This window comes from Diplotaxodon limnothrissa, linkage group LG18 (assembly GCF_057381915.1).
Source record: "Diplotaxodon limnothrissa isolate DT_005_m linkage group LG18, D_limnothrissa_male_GT1.1, whole genome shotgun sequence".
NCBI lineage: Eukaryota > Metazoa > Chordata > Actinopteri > Cichliformes > Cichlidae > Diplotaxodon > Diplotaxodon limnothrissa.
Genome location: NC_140613.1, coordinates 28110595 through 28131363, shown reverse-complemented (window position 1 = coordinate 28131363; position 20769 = coordinate 28110595). Strand labels below are relative to the sequence as shown.

Here is a 20769-nt window from a genome sequence, read left to right as displayed (position 1 = left end):
AACATATGTACCTGGGCTTTCTGGGTAATGTTGTTCTACACTTTCCTAAACTGTTAACTTAAAAGGATTTTATTTTATTTATTTTTTTGTCTTTCCCCACCACTCACTCCTGGGGATTTGTTCACTGGCACAGTGGTGCTGTTTTGTAATAGTACACTTTGGGTATCAATCAATTTAAAAATGTAATAATCAATGTAACATAATTTATGTATTTTAAAACGAGTTTTTGTTTTGTTTTTGGTTTTTTGAAGACCTAGAATCTAAATACGTCTCTCTCTCAAGCACTTTGGGTCAACTTATATTGTTCTATGTGCTACCATAATTAAAACAGATGTGACAGTCAACACAAAAAAGGTGCAGAGACATTTTTCATAGTGCGTGTTTGATATAGCTATAATTGTTCATGAAATAATTCAGTGGGGTACATAGGGGAAAGAAAGAAAGTATTGACTCTAACCGTCTCGAGCCAATATCAATACCAGCTTTGGTATTGAAACTATCAATATTTATATCGATCCGAGTACCTGTATGGCACAGTGATTGATACTTCCGCGCAGTTTACCATGATGCACGCTGGGTAATCGTTATGGCTGTATTATTATATAATATGCAAATATAAACATCTGTTTATATGGTCGCAGAGGAGGATTAACACAAGACTGTCCAATCGTCCAATGTTCACATTATCTGGGTAAACTATTTACCAGGCTTTTTATCTTTTATTAGAATGACTTAGAAATAAGCTTAAAATATGTCCCGCCTTCCTCTATACCTTAATGCACAAAATGTGATGTATGAATCCTGATGAGACAGTATTTGGGTCTATCAATCTGCGCAATGTTCTGAAAATAAGAATTCTTCCTGCTCCATACAAAAAAGAAAGTCTATTACCGAACACTAGAGGGGGTAATACACTATCATGAGCTGCACACGAAGTCCAAACCTCCCGGAAAGACAGAATAAAAGTCTGAGGACCGGTGGTGTGAAATCACGTCTTTTTAAGGATTCACTCATGCGAATCAGGTTTTGAATCCAAACCAAATCAGCTCACTGTAGGGTGCATGCTGTGAACTCGGGCTCTGGCTGTTCTTCACGGGTGTGCATGCCTCTGGTTGACCATTAAACCAAACAAAAGTGTTTCAAGTGTTCAAAACCCCCGTGTGAAAGGTGAGGCACGTGAAATGTTGGCTTCTCTGGTAGGAGACTGGGCGTTTCCCACACACACTTTTTACAGAAATAAACTTTGAGTTTCTTCATAGTCCTTGGACTAAGGCATACTTGGTGATGTGGCAAAAGCACAGCGCACATTATGCCTGAGAGCGCCATGGGACGCCTATGGCGCAGTAATCCTCTGTGGCCCAGCAACCCCCCCCCCTTCCCCCACCCTCACTGCTCTCCTGCTCAAGGGCAAATCGAGACAGCGCAGCATCCTCCACGCTCGGCAGCCGGAGACTTTTCCTTCATGGGATGAAAACCGACGGGCCTCACGAATGGAAGGCAAGAGGACGAAGTTTTACTTACACCGCACCTGTGACAGCTTTCAAAATGTCCAAAATAGGGTGACTGCAGACCTCTGGCGCTTACCAAGAAGTCAGTTTTGACCGTTTTTCTCTGGATTCTGATGACACTTTTTCCCCCGTGGGCTTGAGTTTGGATCCACGATGAGGCGAAGTGAGCCTTGAAAAGAAAACATGGATTTTGCACGGAAGGTTTGGTTGTTTCTTCTTCTAAAACCCGAAGAACTTCATTCTGGAAACGATGCTGTAAAACTCACAGTTTCACATGTAAGTATATTCTGCACGGAATCCTCATGTGGCTGCAAAAACATATAGCAGAAAATGATTGGCACGACTTGTTGGCTGTTTGTTCTCTCCTTTTGTTTTTCATTTTTTATTGTATTCGCATAAGGGCCGTATGTTAACGGAGAAGCGCTCATTACTTCATCAAAAATAAGTGTTCAGTTTTAAAAAGCTTTAGGGTTAAGCTACATGTGGAAATTCACTTTAACGAGGTCAATGTTTCCTTTGGCTTCTTATCTCCATATGAAGTGAAAAGACACTTAATGTAATGATTATTACACATGTCATTCATGACATCACAAACCACTTTAAAAAAAAAAAAAAAAAAAAAAGCTCAACAATCTTCATGTTTAATGTGACTCATGTAACTTTTGATAAGTTGTAATATTCATATTTTGGGTGTTTTTTTTTTAAGTAATATCTGAACACTGGCAACTGGGATTCAGTTCATTATCAGCTACTGGTTTCATGAGTGGATCATTTTACCACTGTCTATATTTTTATATGTGTGTACTTTCTGTATGCTTGGCGTTTAAGCTATCTTTTGCAATTACATTGAAAGGTTTCTGCCAAAGAAGTAGGTCATCAGTTCAGGCTGTGCACCTCAGATCACAGTATGAAGCTCTGAGGGGGAGAAGGACACATAACATGGTGATGAAGAACACACAGAAGGCCCAGTTACACTAGACCCCCCAGAAAAATTTGAAAAAAGTTGGACTCATTTCTAAACTTTTTAATGTTTTTAGTGTAGTTTTTAATATTTCGATTGCAAAATACAGCATTATTTAAAAAAAAAAAAGTAAATCCAAAGAAAGCAGTCTTAAGTTAGAAATGAGTTAACAACCAGATAGTGAGAGCTAACGCCTGATAACAACTTTCTTACCTGTTAAAACAATCTTAAAATAAAAGATGATGGAATAGATAGCAGCAGTACAAAGTCCTACTGTAGTCCCATAAAAGATGGGGGGGGGAACAATAGTCTTCTGTGGCTCTATAAGGAACTATGCCATGTCTAATAGTCATGTTACTCCATTCGTATAGGTTAAAGAGCTGAAGACTACAAGTTAGAATCTGAAAGAATCTGAAAGATCATCTATTGACTATTTAAGACCACAGAGCTAATACACTGTGCTGTGGACTATAGTGTAGTGATTCATACTCTACTGTTCAGGTTCAAGGTTTTAAAAACTGAACTCAGAAAATGGAAGAAGGCAAAAAAAAAAAAGGCTTGGTTAAGGCATATATAGAAGGTTTATATGGAAATCTGTCAACTAGACAAAAGTGTGAGCTACAATCTAAGATCACAAACAATGGCTGGATTACAGAGCAACAAAATGTATTTAAATACATTTGTCGCATAATAATAGTTCTTCACTGCACACTCAGAAATTAAAGTACAGAAATGTACCTATAGGGGTACAATGGCTTGTCACTGGGGTGGTACCCTCTAAGGTACCGTTCTGTACCCTAAACTGTGGGTACTGATTTGTACCCTTGTAATTTGTACCTTTTACACGTCAAACCTGTACTTTAAAGGGCAAAATTGTACCCTTAGTATAAAGTACAAAAAAGAACCCTTAAAAGGAGTACAAAAATGTCTTTCTAAAGGTTCAGTATCTACACACAGATTTCCTATATTTTTCCTCTCAAGATTTGAAAAATTGAAGATACAAAGTCAAAAATACTTGTCACATTTATTACCTTCTTAAATACATTGCTTAACTGTTACATACAAACTGTTATCAACAGAGTATGTGTCATAAGCTGCAACATCAATTTCCTGTCCAGGTTTTAGCAACGTCCATTCACTATCAACTCTAACACTGTATGAATGAAAATGGTTGTCATATAACAGAGGAATGAGAATTTTTCCACAAAAGACCCACATTGTGTCAATATTAACACAACACCTGTTCTCTGTGTTTCCTATACACATGTCGTCTGAAAGATTCATATTTTTTGAAGGAAGAACAGCAGTCACTGAGTCCACAGGTTATATCAAAATTGGCATCATGGGAATGAATAAGTCCTATGTGCTGAATAAGCTTTGTCAAACTAAAGGTTCTTCTGCCACATTTGGAGCACTGATATGGCTGAGGCATGGTGGTCAATACAGAAGATTTATTTGTCTGGTGACTGTGATTGGCAGAGGCCGGTCCTCACCCTCATCTATTTTCACAATGTACTTTTGGAGAAAAATCAGGGTGTTCTTCAGATGTTTTGGATAAGCAAGGTTGAAGACAAAATACAAGCAGAAAGAAGAGATGATTCCTTCAAAAATACACGAGCTTCTGCACACTTCACTGCCATCCAACTTCACAATGTTTGGAGCGCTTCTGGAGAACACTGGTTTCCAGTCTTCATGAAGTAGCTGAACAGTTGGATAGGGGGTTTTAGGATGAACCTTTGAAGTCAAAAGAGAAGGTAGAGGAAAGCAATATATTAGTCTCTTAACAAAAGATACATTTGTTTTCCTTTTATATAGACTAAATATTTTAATACACACACCTCTCCAAGTATGACAAAGAGATCCAGTTTCTCCTTGAAGACGTATGGCAGGAATAAAAGTGCAGCCCTTGTGTCAAGATCTGCCAAAAGAACAACAAAACACAAGATCACCCATGCATTTTATCTGGCATTTCCAGTTACCTATAAAAATTATATAAAATGGAAGCCTTGAAGTTAAAAAAAAAAAAAAAAAAAAAAAAAAAAAGCAAATACCCGGTAGGTCATCAGTGAGAGCCTCCTCTCTTGCATCAAGGTAGAGCTGGTAGAGTGGGGTTTTCCCTTGTGTAAGGTCAATCACCTTTGCTGCAACACATGAGAGCCCTTCACGAAATCGCTGGCTTACATTACCCGTTGTTGGTTGGATCCACCCGAGTTCGTTGCACAGCTACAAGTAAAAAATTCATTTTCAGTACAAAATAACAGTGTATGAAAATGAAATAATCTAAAGTTGATATTAATTATGTATGGTGCTGCATAATTATTTTTTTTATAGAATTTAACAACAATACTGTAAGAAGTTACATGAACATACGAAAAAAGGAAAAAGGGACAGATGAAGAAAACAAGGTCAAGGGCAAATAAAATTTACTACTATAAACATGTTAAATGTGACAGCTATTTCCAAGTTCAATCCAGCTTTCTGACTTACACCAGTAGGCATCCCTAAGAAGGGGTACTTCTTCAACACATCCTCCACAGGCATACCATTTGCAATTTCTTTCTGCCGCCAAGCAAACGTTTGCTGCACACGGTTATGAACCACCATCGTATCTGGTTGCATCTTCTGATATTGGCACTAGGGCTGGGCCATATTATACCGTTCACGGTAATACCGGTATAATGTTAGGCAACGATAGGAAAATGAAATATCGCGATAGAATGGGAGTAAAACGCGCATGCGCAGTGCCTTTGTTTTCATACGCACATGGCCGATTGTTGGTTTGTAAAAATGGTGCAACTTCCGTGATGTGGAACTGGTTTGGTGTTTGTCCGTCAGATACACAACAAAGCACATTTTTTTGCAGAACATGCAAGCGGCCGTTGTTATTGTCGTGTTTGTCGGACTAAGATGCTCTTAAATCTGGGAGTAATCTGGGTCCCAAACTCCGTATATTTGACTTCAGGTCAAACAACACTGCAGCATCACTGAGAGTTGAAAACTGTCTAAATTCTTTGATCTTTAATAAAACGATCAGCATTGCTGCTTTACCAGGTGTAACTATAAAGTTTAACTTCCAGGCATCCATGAAAACAAAAGTTATTACATTTAACGGAGTTAGAAGTTAGCAGGAAGCTAGCGGAAGTTAGCTCGCTAGTTTCGCTAGTTACCTAAGCATGATATAGCATGTTCTGACTGAGAGATTTCTGAAAAAATTCAAACGTACAGCTCTGCTATCACTTCCAACATAAATGAAGACAGGAAACTAAACAGCAGTGACGTTTGTAGGGTTACTGAAGTTGGGCTAGCTGGTATATAATGATGTGCTACGTGATCGCTAGCGACACAGCTATGTTAGCATAACATAAACAGTGAAGCTGGAGGACGAACACTAACACTTTTCCACTTATAAAAGTTAACGTGAAGGTTCTTCATGGTTAGAGACAAATGCAATCGCATGGCAGGATGCTGTAAACGGACCAAACTTCAGTCAGGAGAACAACTGAGATAATCCATCCACAATACGAGGTTAGTCATTAATATACTGCAACAACATGGGAATAGCTCAGCTGCCAGAGAATTCAACATTAATGAATCAATGGTACAGAAGTGGAGGAAGCAAGAAGAATGAGTTTAATAAAGTTTGATTTATCTGACTGCTTTGTTTCGCTTAATGTGCCTTATAATCCCGTGTACCTTATGGTCCGAAAAATGCGTACTGCACACTGCAGTTTAATGTTGCAAAGCACCTCTTTTTAACTTCAGTGGATATTATACATGGTTATGCTCAGGATATGTCAGCCCATTTCTACTGGAAATGCCTTTGGGTTAAACTTTCAGCAAGGAATTTGCATTTGCACTGTTACATTTTTATAAAGCTTTAATGTACATAAAAACCAGCTTCTTGTTTACGTGAAAATAAATGGAAGGTTGTCTTTTTGCGCTAGTAATGTTGTGGAGTTGTATTTTGTCTCGCATCAATTATATCGTCAGTTATATCGTTATCGCAAATTTTCAAATATATATCGTGATAAATATTTTTGGCCATATCGCCCTGCTCTAATTGGCACTGTAAGACCTTTAAGTGGGCGTCTATGGATAATAAATCCTCTCCTTGGACGCATGGTCCCTTGAAAGAAAGCAAGAGTGAGAAGAGAAAGTCAAAACAGATTAGAAACCCAACATAAGACTAAATATACAATTAGAGCTGACACGATCTGTGCATCACAAAGAACTCGTATCGGTTAAAGTTAACCGATACCATGAACCAATATTTAAAATATGGAAACTCTGAAATAATTTCACATAAAATCTTAATTGTTAACTTGAAATTTTAGTTTTGGAGTCATATTTAAAATGTTTTTTGTTTTTTTTAAATCTAGTTCACCCTCTTTTAGCGCCTTCTAATTAATAATATTTTGTGAGGTAGAAGTATTAGCACTGGTACTTTGTATTAGCAAGTGCTCTAATCCAAGTATTGGTATTGTTTCGGTTTGAAAAAAAAGGGGTACAGTTGCATCCCTAATCCTTAGTTTTAGATGTAATAACAGAGGCAAGAACATTTTATAGCTCAAGATGTCCCTCACACCAACCTGACAAACATTTCTCTGACTTGTTCATTGACATTTATTAGGCTGCCCTCTCCTCGTAGAACCAAACTTCTCCTTACAACGCCTCACTGCCTCACTGTCGACTAGTGGTGCCCGCTCTGATTTGAATTTACGTCTCAAAGACATATGCCATGTGTGCTTGTTGAACAGAAACATAAGTTACTGTAAAAACAATCTACACAAAATACACCCAACAAAGAATCAGTAAACATACTTCATACAAACCTACTGAGAGGCTACAGATTGTCTTACTAACAAAACAAGATTGAAAAAAGCTTCACTTTTACTTTGTAATCTTGAAGGAACCTTATGCAAATTTTAAATTTAACTTACATAACCATTTCCCTCACGATCCTTGAGGAAAGGATACTTCATTACCAGCGTCTTCACAGCTTGCACATATTCAGAATTTGTGGGATACCTGTAATATCAGAAGAAACATAAGTGTTAGAGCAACTGCTGACAAACAAACTTTATCAAGTGTCAGTTATTGTTTCTTAGTAATGTAGCGTTTATTTTCAATATGACAGATTCAGCTTTTTCTAAAGCAACAAGCTAACATTACCCTGATTAACTTACATAGTATACTGTGCCACAGCTTCATATAGAACTCTGATTATTGTGTGTCTGTCCCTTGGATTTTTATGGCACGGTTCTTTGTTGTCCAGTTTTAGTTGGAGATTTTTGGGAAATCTTGGAATTTCAAAAGACGCTGGTAGTCTCAAAGTATTTTCATTGCTGTGAAAACAGTTAAGCGTTTGTTTTTATTGCATGAATTGAAGTATAAAACACTACAGTAACAATACATATGGTAGAAACAATGATCATATTAACTAAATCCTAAAAGTGCATAACAGCCAACATGTATGTTTCAGACATACTAACTTCATTATAAATAAGAAAATACCTTATTGAAGTTGACGAAGTAGATGGTTGCCAGTCTTCTGGAGAGACAGTCTGTAGAGTCAGTGTCACTGAAGATTCCTTCATCCTTGACACAAATTGGTTGAATTTAACCTGCTTTTTGAAGGATCCTTGGAAAAGGTATGCAACCATAGTCTCAGTAAGACCGCAGTCAACTGTGTCACCATCAACCTCATTGTCTGCAAGATAAATGGTAGTACAAACTCTAAATTCCATGTAAGAATATTTATCACCACATTTTTACATGGGTAAAAACCGTATATCACACACAATAAAACCTTTTGTACAACTTCTTTCAGTTCAAAGAAATATTCATTTAAAAAAATCAGTAAATTAAATAAAATAAAGCAAATCTTTAGAGTGAATCCTCTTGATATGCAAAGTTTTCATTTTTAAATTTAGATGTTTGTTTGGGACTACTGGACACAGGAGAGCAGAGTCTGAGCATGCTTTTGTGCCCTTTCAAGTTTGGAAGAAAAAAAAAGACTAGAATGCTGTAATTTGTTAATATTCACTACTAAGGTGACTCCTTTCTCCAGATTTCCGACAGTTTCTGCCGTCTGTTCTTTCAGACCGATTACTTATAGCGATAACACCCGCAGGACCGTATTACAAGCTCAGATTACATGCTGAAAAAGTTCCCACATTGCTTAAAACGCGACTATCAAACCCCAGCTGCGACACCCTTGTTATATTTTAAACAAGTGCGGTGTTAAGATATTTCCTTTAGACGTTATATTCAGCCGCCCATGTGTGTTGATGGCCTTGGAATGGATGTAAAAACGTGATTTTATTAAACCATTAATACACTAACGGTAAACTGCATTCAGCTACCAGGGAATCAAATTTCGCGCCGTTCCGCTGCGCAGGGGTTACCGAACCCATAGACTGTGGCCGAACCACATATATAAGTTCAAACTTATACAAATACTATGTGTACACATTTTTCAGAACTGTGACCTCAACTTTACACATGAAACGTTTGTAAAAACGTTTGTAAAAAGACATAATTTGAGCTAAGAGAGTGCCGAAACTAGCTAAATTGCTAATATACGTTAAGCTAGGCTAAACCAATAATTAGTAATTACGCTACATTTTTCTTTAAATAAAACTTACCTCTGAAATGCTGAGCTTCAGCTTCGGTGACATCTAAGCCCCACTCTTGTATTTTTGTTAAGAGTTCCTCGGTTGAAAGTGAACAGAGCACACCAGGACTTGCAAGTTCGTAATCCATCTCCCTCCGTTGATAAAACAAAATGGCACCTGCTGCATTTACAGAAAATTCTAGAATCCACCAGCTATTCGTTGAGTTTCTTCTTCTACTTTTTGTTTGATGTTGTGAGGATGGGCTCAACTCGCACTCCGAGTTCAATAAGGGTGCTTTTTTGCAATTCATCCAAATAGTTATACTTAAAAAAAAACACTCTCTTAAAAAAAATTTTAAATGCATTTTTACTTTTTTTTCTTTCAAATAAATTCATTGTTCTTAAAGCAGCTTAAAAATAAGGGGGGGGGGGGGGGGGGGGGGGGTGTTCAGGGAATACAAAAACAGCAACAGCAATGAAAATAATAAAAAATAAAAACACTAAAATATATGCTTATATCAATACAGTTGCAAATAAATTACTGTCAAAAAGAATAAAAAAAAAAAAACCTCTAATCAAAAAGAGCTTAATCAACCTGTACTTTATCTTTTGAAAGAATGGGTACAAATAAGTACTTTTCACAATTAAGGAACATGTATGTACCTTTCAGACGCTAAAAAAGGTACAGATAGTTACCCCGAGGTCCAATATTTGTCCTTAGACTGTATTAATGTCATTTTTGTACCTTGGGGCACAGTAATGTACCCCTTCCGTACCCCTATTTCTGACTGTGTGGTCTAAGCAACTTAGAGATTGTGCCATAAAAACCTGAAACTGAACAATTCGAATATAGTTACAATTACCAAGTAAGCTGTGAGAAAATTCACAGCTTACTTGTTTTGAACTATAGAATAAGACAGTATTTTCCATTTATTTTAGGTAAGCCACACATTCCAAAAGCCTACATTTTATATGTTTAACTATTTTATATGTTCTAAAATGTTTCACTTTTAATGAGAGAAAAATTAGTTAATTATGAGCACTTTAGGGACCAAACAGGAGGAGACGATTTGTAATAATCCACAGATGCCCTGAGAGGCATAAAAACAGGAGTTACCATTCGATGATTATAACTGGTAAACCGTGACACACGTGAGAGTCACAGAAGACTTTATATAAACATCTGGTAACAGACACAGACTTTGTTACAGTGTTGCTGAAGCTTAGGGTTCTTTTTGCAGTTATTGTCGTCGCAGGGACAGAATATTGTCAGTAAAGCCGTTTATATACTTAACAGAGCTGAAAGTTTGGATTTATGCCTCAGTGTAAGTTCAGCATTAGAATCAGACTCTCATAAAGTCAACAGGTGCTTTAAAAACATGTTTTGTTACCTTTGAATTATCAGGTTGGTTTGTACGCATGCATTGAACCTCAAAACTGCCCAAACTGTTCTGTCACTGTCCTATCATAATGTTCCATATTAATTTACATCAAAACACATCAGACTTCATGCAGTTATTGAACTGTGAGTCTTTACTTTAACCATTTTTTTCAATGCATAGCTGTACGAAGCTAAATTCTGGCGTTAGCTGATGTGAGAATCCATGTCACAATGCATGTGTTCGTGCATGTGCGTGCATTTGCATGTGAAAACTGCCAGTGTGCAGCTCTGCTCTGCTTTCAATCTAATTATCTTAATTATTTGCACTGCTGATGACCACAGCACATCTGGCTGTTATGGGAATTAAATTTTATTCAAACTAAAATGAGTGAAATACTTTACAACCACTTCCTCCTATGAGTAAGCTGGCATGCAAAGTGAAACTGTGCATGCTGGCAGTTGTCCTCTCTGTGCATTTAATAATATTCACATTAAATTTGTATCATTCATTCATTTGATTTATAGACTGAATGTTGGGGGCTGTGTTTCGCTGAAAGATTCGTCACATCCTGTCCCGTCGCCTCATGACAGAAATATCATTGCTTTGAACCTTTTATCTGCTTTATGATGTCGTAAATGGGCCTTAACCTCTTTATTTTGACAGTAAATGGGAGAGCACTGGATTCTGTGTATGAGACAAGCTGATCTGAGATAAACCTGGGCCAAATAAGCAGATCAAGTGAAAGCAGATAACTAGCGTCTGGCTGGACATGTGAAGGGATCAATGCATTTCAGGACAGGAGTAGATGCAAAACTCGCAGAGCTTAGTCAATAGGAAAAGGATACAATGGTATTTCTCTTTCAAAAGGAGGGCATCGAAATGTAATCCTCCTGTTGGAAAGCTTTTTGAGTTATTAATATAGCAGACTCTGTCATGGATAACATGTAGCAGTGAGTTTTCGATAGGGTCTTTAGTATTTATCTTTATTTACGAGTAGACTTTGGTTTTTATCTCTGATCAGATGACCTGAAAACTGTCTTAATGCTTATCCCATGGGAACGACATTTGCCATTAAGAACAAAGCAGATGTGCTGCTTTCGGGCTTGTAAACATCCACAAGTAGGATTTCGAGCTGTTTAAGCTATATTTACTTCTCTGGTAAAAATAACGGTGTAGTACCGATGACCTGCAACCTGTCTTAATGCTTATGCCAATCAGAACAAAGCGGATGTACTCTTCTAGACTGTGGGTTTGAGGTGAGCAGGATTTCAAGCTGTTCCGCCTTTATCTGTAATTCTCGAGTCAAAATAACCTGTTATTCTCTGATTTGTCAAAGGGAAAGACTAAAATTAACAACAGTTGTTATACAAATCTTTTTTTTTAGTCTAATGAAGTTTTACAGAGTGGAGGAAGTACTTACAGTGTAAATAATATTACACTGTAGTTATATAATATATGGCAGAGTCCAAGTAAGCTATAGCACGGATCAAATGAGCATTTCTCAAATCCAAATTGTTTATAATGTGGAAGAAGAAGCTCATGGTGAACAGACATTTTCATCCCAGTGTCGACTTTACTTGTTCTGCTTCTGTGGTTAATACATTTCACAGTTTCTGGCTTTCAAACTTGTTTCCAAGCAAACGTGGCAAATAGAAAACAACCCTGTGTGATAGATGAGCTTGCTTGCTTTGCTTGTTTGAGAAGCACCACCACCGTGCCCTCAATGTCCGAATGCAGATTTAGTTGATTTTTAAATGATCTCACTGTAGACTGAAAGAGAAAAAATATTCATATTTTCTTGGTAGTCATTAACTATTGATGCATGAGAATGTGGTGAAAATACCAGATATATCTTTAGAGTTGGTTGAGACCTGGAGTCCAAACAAGGAGTTTGATGTCACATTTGGTGATAGCAATTATGAAGCTAGTTCTTGTTTTCAGTTTTAGTGGCAACAGAATGACAACTTACGCTTAGGATTTTATTATTGCAGGCTGTTTCTCTTGTACCCTATATAATTTCTGCCCTGAGCTTTAAATATTTTGAAAACTTAGAAGCATACAGTTTAAATTAAGCCTCAGGAGCTCATTTTGGCATTTGTGATGCTGTAGTGACAACAAAGTGTGCTAAATATGTGTAAATGTACTGATAGCTTTGCATTTTCTCTTCTTGCTGTCACCTGTTGCAGTCAGCAAATGATCGCCATCCTAATCCTGATTCCTAATCCCTCTGATTTAGAACTATGTCTGCCTTAGTCTGACTGAGAAACAGAAAGCTGGTGGTTTGTGGTAACAGTCGACAATTTAGATCATGTCTCTTAACCTCCTTTAGCACAGTCTTACCATCAAAACAATAAGAGCTAATCCCATGTTTGACTGAAGTCTTCATCCTGTTATGCAATGTTTGAAATGAACCGTGTGAGGGCTTCAGTGGCATATCTGTCTCCTTCATAAATGCTACAAACCTCATATCAAGATGGGTGCCCAAAATATTTCATTGTGATTTTTGGGGTTTTTTCTTCTTCTTCTTTAGACCCCAAAGCAGGGCTGCTAGCCTAAACAAAACTAGGAGTAACTGAGTGTGTATTGTAGTTCGACCAGTAGTACAATACTGGTAATTAAATGATCTAATGGGGAATGGGATGTAGTGGTTGTTCAAGCATTATCGGTTAAGTTGTGCAGTCGAATTGCAGTGAAAGACGAACAGGATGCCACACAAAAACAAATGATAAATTGTCTAGGAAAGCTGGACACAGGCACCATGACATGATTTGTTTTGAAGCCTCAGTTTGAGTATTTTAGTGTTCTCGAAGATGTTTTTAAGTAACACTTTGCTGTGTTAACCATGTGTTAGCAGGTTGCTTAGCAGCTGTATTAGTCAAGGAACAGCCTCCATGACTGGAAGCCAAGTCAGAAGTGTTGAAAACCTCCCATGGTAATGTTTTTGGTCCCTTTCCCTTTCATGACAACCTTACAGTGATAGAACTTTTTAATGACTTGCCTTTTTAAACTTCATTTAGCTTAATTTAGTAGTCCGGCAGTTTTGACAGAGAAGTGAGTGCACATGCAGGTTTTGCTAATAGCTCTTTGCTAGGATTCACATCTGCTAACTAGAATAATCAGTAGTTGTAGTTTTATCCAACAAAATATGCAGCCTGTTGTGTGGTTAATTGTACTAACAGTCCATCCAGAGGCCTGTGCTAAAGTTGTGGTGAGTGAAATTCTAGTATTTTATTATCTAGTTATATAGTTCTAATTTAAAGATATCTGCCTGATCTGTGCAGTGGGCCCATGCACTTGATGGATTCATCCTCGCTACCCAGGCTTAGCTAATAACTTACAGCTACACACTTTTGTCCAGATATGCTCACTTCTAGCTCCAGCTAACATGGCGCACAGATAAATGCTAATCTTGACTCTTCAAAATGGGAAAACAGGGCTTAAAAAATTAATATGTAACTTCATGTTGCCTGTGTCCATCTTTTACATATAGCTATGTTATAAGTGCATTGCACAGACAATTGGTAATTAGTTCAAAAATATAGGACAGAGTTTTTGGACTGGCTGTTAAACTTAATCATACAGCAAATGTGCCTCAGACTGGATTCAGATTTTGAATGCTGGCACAGAGAGTCAAACATGTTCAAATTCAGTCAGTAACAGATTTCTGGGCATTATGGGAGAGAGCACACCAAGCTGTAGAAGAGATCTGACACAATAGCCACTCAGTGCTTTAATATCTATCTGCAAAGTCTAGTTTTTGCTTTCTTCTGCCAAAATTGTACAACAATGCTGTTAGCCTTTTTTAGAGTTAAAAATAGGCAATGTTTTGTTTTTTAAGTTATAGCTGTATATGTCTTTCTAGATACAAATAAAATGGGTTTTGTGATTAAAAAAAATATATCTTTAATTATTTCTATATTCAATTCAATTTTATTTATATATCGCCAAATCACAACAACAGTTACCTCAAGGCGCTTTATATTGTACAGTAGATCCTACAATAATAGATTCAGAGAAAAACCCCACAATCAAATGAACCCCTATGAGCAAGCACTTTGGTGACAGTGGGAAGGAAAAAATCCCTTTTAACAGGAAGAAACCTCCGGCAGTACCAGGCTGAGGGAAGGACGGGGTCGTCTGCTGGGACCGGTGGGGTGAGAGGAGGAAGACAGGATAAAGACATGCTGTGGAAGACAGCTGGAGATTAATAACAAACACGGTTCAATGCAGAGATGTTTATTTACACATACTGAGTGAAAAGGGTGACTGAAAAGGAAAAACTCAATGCATCATGGGAGTCCCCCAGCAGCTTATGACCAATACAGCATAACTAAGGGAGGATTCAGGGACACCTGGTCCAGCCCTAACTATATGCTTTAGCAAAAAGGAAAGTTTTAAGCCTAATCTTGAAAGTAGAGATAGTGTCTGTCTCCCGAATCCAAACTGGAAGCTGATTCCACAGAAGAGGGGCCTGAAAACAGAAGGCTCTGCCTCCCATTCTACTTTTTAAATACTCTAGGAACAACAAGTAGGCCTGCAGTGTGAGAGCAAAGTGCTCAAATGGGGTGATACGGTACTACAAGGTCATTAAGATAAGATGGGGCCTGATTATTTAAGACCTTGTATGTGAGGAGCAGGATTTTGAATTCAATTCTGGATTTAACAGGAAGCCAATAAAGGGAAGCCAAAACAGGAGAAATATACTCTCTCTTTCTAGTCCCTGTCAGTACCCTTACTGCAGCATTTTGGATTAGCTGAAGGCTTTTCAGGGAGTTTTTAGGACGTCCTGATAATAATTAGTTACAGTAGTCCAGCCTAGAAGTCTAGAATGCATGAACTAGTTTTTCAAACAGTAGTGTGAGCAGAGTGTTCTTTGGATGAAGCACGTGAAGATTATACTGTGAAAACAGAAGTTATCTAAAAGTTTTTAATTAAATTGCTATGCAGATAAACTACTCAAAAACACCCCTGTGTGTTGGAACAGGAAGAGGAAGTGATACTTTACCGCAGAGAGAGCGAACACCAAGTGACAGCGCCACCCGAAGGACAGCACAGTTCTACAAGAAAGATAGATGGATAGATGCAGAATTTTGAATAGTATTATAATCTAATCAGTATAATATAATAATCAGGTGACAGAGAAACAGTCTTCTCTGACACCAATTCAGTTCATTTACTGTTTACATTTACATTTAGTGTTTGAGTATGAGTTCCAATCCAGCTTTCAGACATTTTTTAATTTGTTTTACCAAACTACTGGTACAGATAGCTACAGGCAGATGATCTGATTCATGCAGTATATAATGTATTTATCCTCACCTTCTTCAATCTGTTTTTCTGTGTTCAATCTATACTTCCCTCCCTGTAGCTGTAAGTAAATTCTAGTACAGGAGAATCAGGATGAAAAGATGGCAACCATGCTGTTACCAACGGGTCCTGATGGCTTGCGGCGGTTCACTCGCGAATCCTTGGCTGCCTTGGAGCAGCGGATTGCGGAGGAGCAGGCCAAGAATGCCAAGGGGGCTCAGAAGAAGACAGAGCCACCGAAACCCAGGGTCGACCTGGAGGCAGGGAAGCAACTGCCACGCATCTTCGGTGAAATCCCTCAAGAACTTATTGGGGTGCCGCTGGAAGACATCGATCCATTTTACTACAAGAACCAGAGGGTAAGAGTTTGGGTTTGCTTGTCCCCTTGTGGAAGAAAGGGTTACTGTGAATCAGCACAAGTTTGTTCTGAGTGATGACCGTTGTGCTCGGATGAATAGGATACTACTCCCAATAGGAGTTGTTTGGGTTTTTTTGTAGTTATATGATTTTTATGACTTGACAGCTTGATCTCAACTCAGATTACGTAAAAACCTGTGGAAGTTTTAAGACTACAGTGTTAGCTCTCTTCACTGCCATCATCAAAACACCAAATAATGAAATGTCTTTTGGATGAATGGTTTTCCATATCTCTACTAGAGTTCCAGAAAGAGAATCATTGCAAAGGTGCCCTTATTTGAGTGGTTTGTATGCCCAAACTAATGTATGATGATGATAGCAGTTCTTTTAAATTCTTTTGTATTAACAAAGCTAACTGTCTTTTGCTTAAAGAAACATGTCACAGATATATTGGTTCCAGCAATCACAGACATTATGGGCAGAAACTTATTCATGTTTGCAATAAAATGATCAGTATTGATAAATCTGCCAAAGATTATGTACCATTTAAATTAAAATGAGCACATCAACACTTTTACAGTGGGAGTAGTGGGAGACAAAATTCAGCCTGTTTTAACAGACTGAATCAATATAATTTTTACTGGTTAAAGAAATACTTGACACAAAATGACCATTTTCTGGGGTTTCCTTCATAGAGGCAATTTCTTGGCAACCGTTAAAGAGATTGTAACCATGGCGAATCCCTGGCAATGTTAAAGTTATTTAACCACGTTTATTAATAATCGGCTTGAAAATGAAAGTGTTTGTGGTTACTAATGCAGAATTTTGCTGCTATATTTTCTGCCATGTTCGCTGATGAATGTTCATCTGAATTTGAACACGATATGATAGCGAGCCTCCAAATAAACTGGCATTTTCACAGAACTTAGCAAGTGGCTATTTGGAGCAGCGAGCTGAGACGTGGCCTCTGTGACTGCTTCGCTTTAGATCTCTTGCGGATGCAGAAATAGGATTAGTAAGTTTTGATTTGCTGCTGCCCGTTAATGGGCCGTTTATGGAGAGATGAAAAAAAAAAAAGGATGTGGCAGTCATTCTCAGGGTCTCTTTGTTTTGGCATGTGGTGCACTGCTGGATGGGAGGATTATCCAAAGATGGAAAAATATTTAAATAAATGCCACATCTGTTGGGGAAAGGGTCAGCTCCCATTGGAGTTGTCTCCATTATCTCAGCCGGCCTCACTAACAGTGTGGACGGGCACTCATTGCTCGCTCACCTCTTGGAGCCATAAGTGCTCACGGTGAATATTAACACAGATGGTAGCTATATTGTTATCCCTGCTTGGTAAAGACAGCAGCTGAACTGCTGCTCAGACCTGCTGCTGCTGCGATTCACTGTTGTTGTTGTGCACAAAGTGAAAATCATTTTAAGAAATGCTTTTTTTGGTGTGATGTCTTTTCAAAAATGTGATTTCTGTCAATAATGTTATATTTTTCTTTTTTTTCTCCCCCCTTGCAGACCTTTATAGTACTTAACAAAGGGAAGGCCATCTTCAGATTCAGCGCCACATCTGCACTTTACATATTTACTCCATTTCACCTCATCAGAGCGATTGCCATAAAGATTTTAGTTCATTCATATCCTTTTTGGGTTCTCTGCATGTGCCTCTTCCTGCTTTTATTTATCTGTTGAAGGCTCATGTGTTCCTCTTCCCCTGCTACACTTGAAAAGGGACTTTTTAAACCACTAAAAAAAAGGGTGTTCTCTTTAAACTAAAAACATGAATGTCATTTTCCTGACATGTGATAACATGGGGATTAGACTGTGACTCAGATGTCCTGCCGTGAACAAACTAGTTTGAACCATTCCTACTGTAATTTATATATTTTACAATGAAAAGTCCAGATTTCACTTCCTGCTGACAGATAAGCCAATTTGTGATATTTACTGATTTCCCCCCTGTAGGTTTCTATTGGATTTTTCCAGTCCTATTTTTGAAACATCTTTGTGATGGTTCTCTCTGGCATCGCACACTAAATCCCCTCATATCCCTCTTTTAATCTCTGAAATGAAATAAGAGCAAGGAGATTTCACATCATGTGATGGCTGACTATTAGTTGTCAGACAGATGATTTGTAATTTTCCCAAATTTTCCTCCAACTCTCCCCTGTTATAGATTTCACTTCTGTTACTGATTCTCTGAAACATGCAGATTACCGCAGTCGGTTCTGAAGTGCAGGCTAAAAGCCCTCAATACCCAAACTATCGGTTTATTTTATAATGTAATATAATCAATCAGATAATTTAAACTATAGCGAAAAACTTTAATGTTCATTTCAGTGAATTTCTTATCATTTTATGCTAAAGCACTTTAATCTTTGCAATCATTTGTAAAGATTCAGTAGATCCTTTAGGATTTCAGTCCATGTCTCCATATGGGAGATTATGTTTTTCTACCGAGTCGATATTAAATAGAATTTGTTTACATTGTTTTTTATAATCTGCATTTACTGTAGTCTGTAGGTACAAACAGTGACCGTTCATCCTCGTGTATATACTCCACAGGATTACAATAAACCTTTGTTGTTTTATTTGAATACATCGTCTGCTTATCAGAAAAACGTATTTGATTGGGTAACTGTAAATCGTCACCTTACAGTACACATTCCTTAACTCTCTTTTCACATTGTTTAGCTTGTTCATAATGTTCACTATCCTGACCAACTGTTTCTTCATGGCCATGTCTGATCCACCAACATGGACCAAGTACCTGGAGTAAGTTAATGCAGCTTGAAGTTGTTTTCTTGATTCAAAATTGTCTGCATACGTTCTAATGTGTAGTTTGCTGGGGTTTGTTGCTTTGTCAGTGGCAACTGGCAGAATCAATTGACATATGTAAGTATATGATGCATGTGATATATTCGCCATGCTTGAAAACACCACATTTGCATGTTAAGTTGAACCAAGAGAAGAATCTTGCAATATAATGTGTTGTGCATGCTGTAAAGAGGTGGTGAAGCATGCAACAGGCTGTCCACATTCACAGAGACTTTTTTACTTTTTGCAACATCAGGAATTCATTTTTAGTTAATGTGGGAAGAAAAGCAGTTTTGTTTTTTGCAATAGTTTTTCCATTTGTCTTAATCAGTCTCCCGCATTGTTGGTCTTACATACACTGACTGATCACTTCATTAGGTATACCTGTTTAATTGGAGATTATGTATCGGAATTTCAGGAGCGGGACCACGCCTCCAAACACGCTCCTTCCGGTTGTCAACTATATAGGTTCCTCCAGTTCTGCAAGCTGTTCATTCTTGTTTACGTGCCCCACCCTCCCTCCCTCCTTGTTTTCAATTCTTTAACTTCTTCACTTGTATTTAGTACATGGGGATCTGCCTTTGAGGCTTTCCCCAAAACGCTGTCAAACCTAAAATGAGGACGTGGGTCCAGCTAGTGAACTGCTCTTTAATACAAATGTCTAATCAGCCAATCACATGACAGCAACCCAGAGCATTCTGCTATGTAGACATGTTCAGTTTGCCCTGTTGAATTTCGGACCGAGTATCAGAATAGGTGAATTAAAAGACTTTGAATGTGGCGTGATTGTTGTTGTCAGATGGGCTGGTCTGAGTATTTCAGAAGCTACCGGGATTTTCACAAAATTTTTCTGCGCAACCATTGCCGGGGTTTACAGACAACAGTTTGAGAAAGAAAGTATCCAGTGAATGACAGTTCACAATGTTTGAAAATGCCTTGTTAACGCCAGGTAAGAGGAGAACCTCTAATAACTCAAATAATCACTTGTTACAACTAGAAGAAGGCAGAAGAGCATGTCTGAACACCCAGCATTACAATCCTTGAAGCCTACACCAGCAGAAGACCACAGGGGCGACACCTTCTCACCTAAGAGAATGAAACTAAATTCACAAAATTGCAAAAAGGAAGATTGGAAAAATGTTGCTCCATGTGACAGTGACCGTATATCCCGCCTCTCGCCATCCATAAGTGGAATGGATGGATGGAAAAATGTCACCTGGTCTGATGAGTCTCCATTTAATTTGGATGGTAGGGTCAGAATCTGGTGTAAAAAAACATGAAAGCATGGATTCATCTTGCCTGCTTTCAGTTTTTAGACACTGTACCCATCTTCTGATGGCTCTTCCTAGCCACATGTCACAAAGTTCAGATCATCTCAAACTGAAATCTTGAACATGGAAGTGAGTTCACTGTGTGCAAATGGGCTCCACAATTACCAGACCTCAGTCCAATAGAGCAAATTATGGATGTGATGGAACGGGATCTCTGACGAATGTTTCCAGCAGCTGGTTGAATTTGAGGAATCATGAGGAATTAAGGCAGCTCTGAAGTTAAAGGGTATCTTGTAAAGTGGTCAGTGAGTGTATATATGCTCTATAAAGACCATGTAGTTACAAAAACAGATCACCAAACAGGATAATCAATTGTACAATTGCACCATCAGCAGATAAACTGCCCGTGCCACTTATACAGTAAAACAGCACGAAACTCTGAAAAACCACAAACTGAGAAAATGAGTTGTGTGACGCTGTCATCACACTACATGTAGTTTCTTTTTTTTTTATATCTGTCAGTCTATATATGTTTTAAGATTTGGACTTTATC

The 20769-nt window shown here is 38.0% G+C and overlaps 2 protein-coding genes across 3 annotated transcripts in view; one reads left to right on the top strand and one right to left on the bottom strand.

The window, feature by feature from the left end:
- Positions 1 to 3906: 3906 nt before the first annotated feature.
- Positions 3907 to 9396, bottom strand: LOC146613902 (sterile alpha motif domain-containing protein 3-like). 2 transcript variants are annotated; one of them, XM_085377788.1, is made up of 9 exons: positions 9117 to 9396; positions 7984 to 8179; positions 7656 to 7814; positions 7410 to 7497; positions 6538 to 6595; positions 4957 to 5105; positions 4521 to 4692; positions 4308 to 4387; positions 3907 to 4203 (listed from the first exon to the last, which is right to left on the bottom strand). In XM_085377788.1, exons 1-9 carry the CDS (start codon positions 9394 to 9396, stop codon positions 3907 to 3909), a joined length of 1479 nt encoding a protein of 492 aa, XP_085233914.1. The 2 variants fall into 2 exon arrangements, with proteins under 2 accessions (XP_085233914.1, XP_085233915.1); XM_085377789.1 differs by lacking the exon at positions 9117 to 9396 and having other exon boundaries at positions 4957 to 5094; positions 6527 to 6595; positions 7984 to 8132.
- Positions 9397 to 15869: 6473 nt separating this feature from the next.
- Positions 15870 to 20769, top strand: part of LOC146613901 (sodium channel protein type 2 subunit alpha-like) — a 31743-nt gene continuing 26843 nt past the window's right edge. Inside the window, exons 1-3 of the mRNA XM_085377715.1 lie at positions 15870 to 16133; positions 17647 to 17765; positions 18814 to 18903. Of these exons, the coding sequence (XP_085233841.1) occupies positions 15876 to 16133; positions 17647 to 17765; positions 18814 to 18903 (467 nt within the window). The 5' untranslated portion in view covers positions 15870 to 15875. The remainder of the gene's footprint in view (positions 16134 to 17646; positions 17766 to 18813; positions 18904 to 20769) is intronic.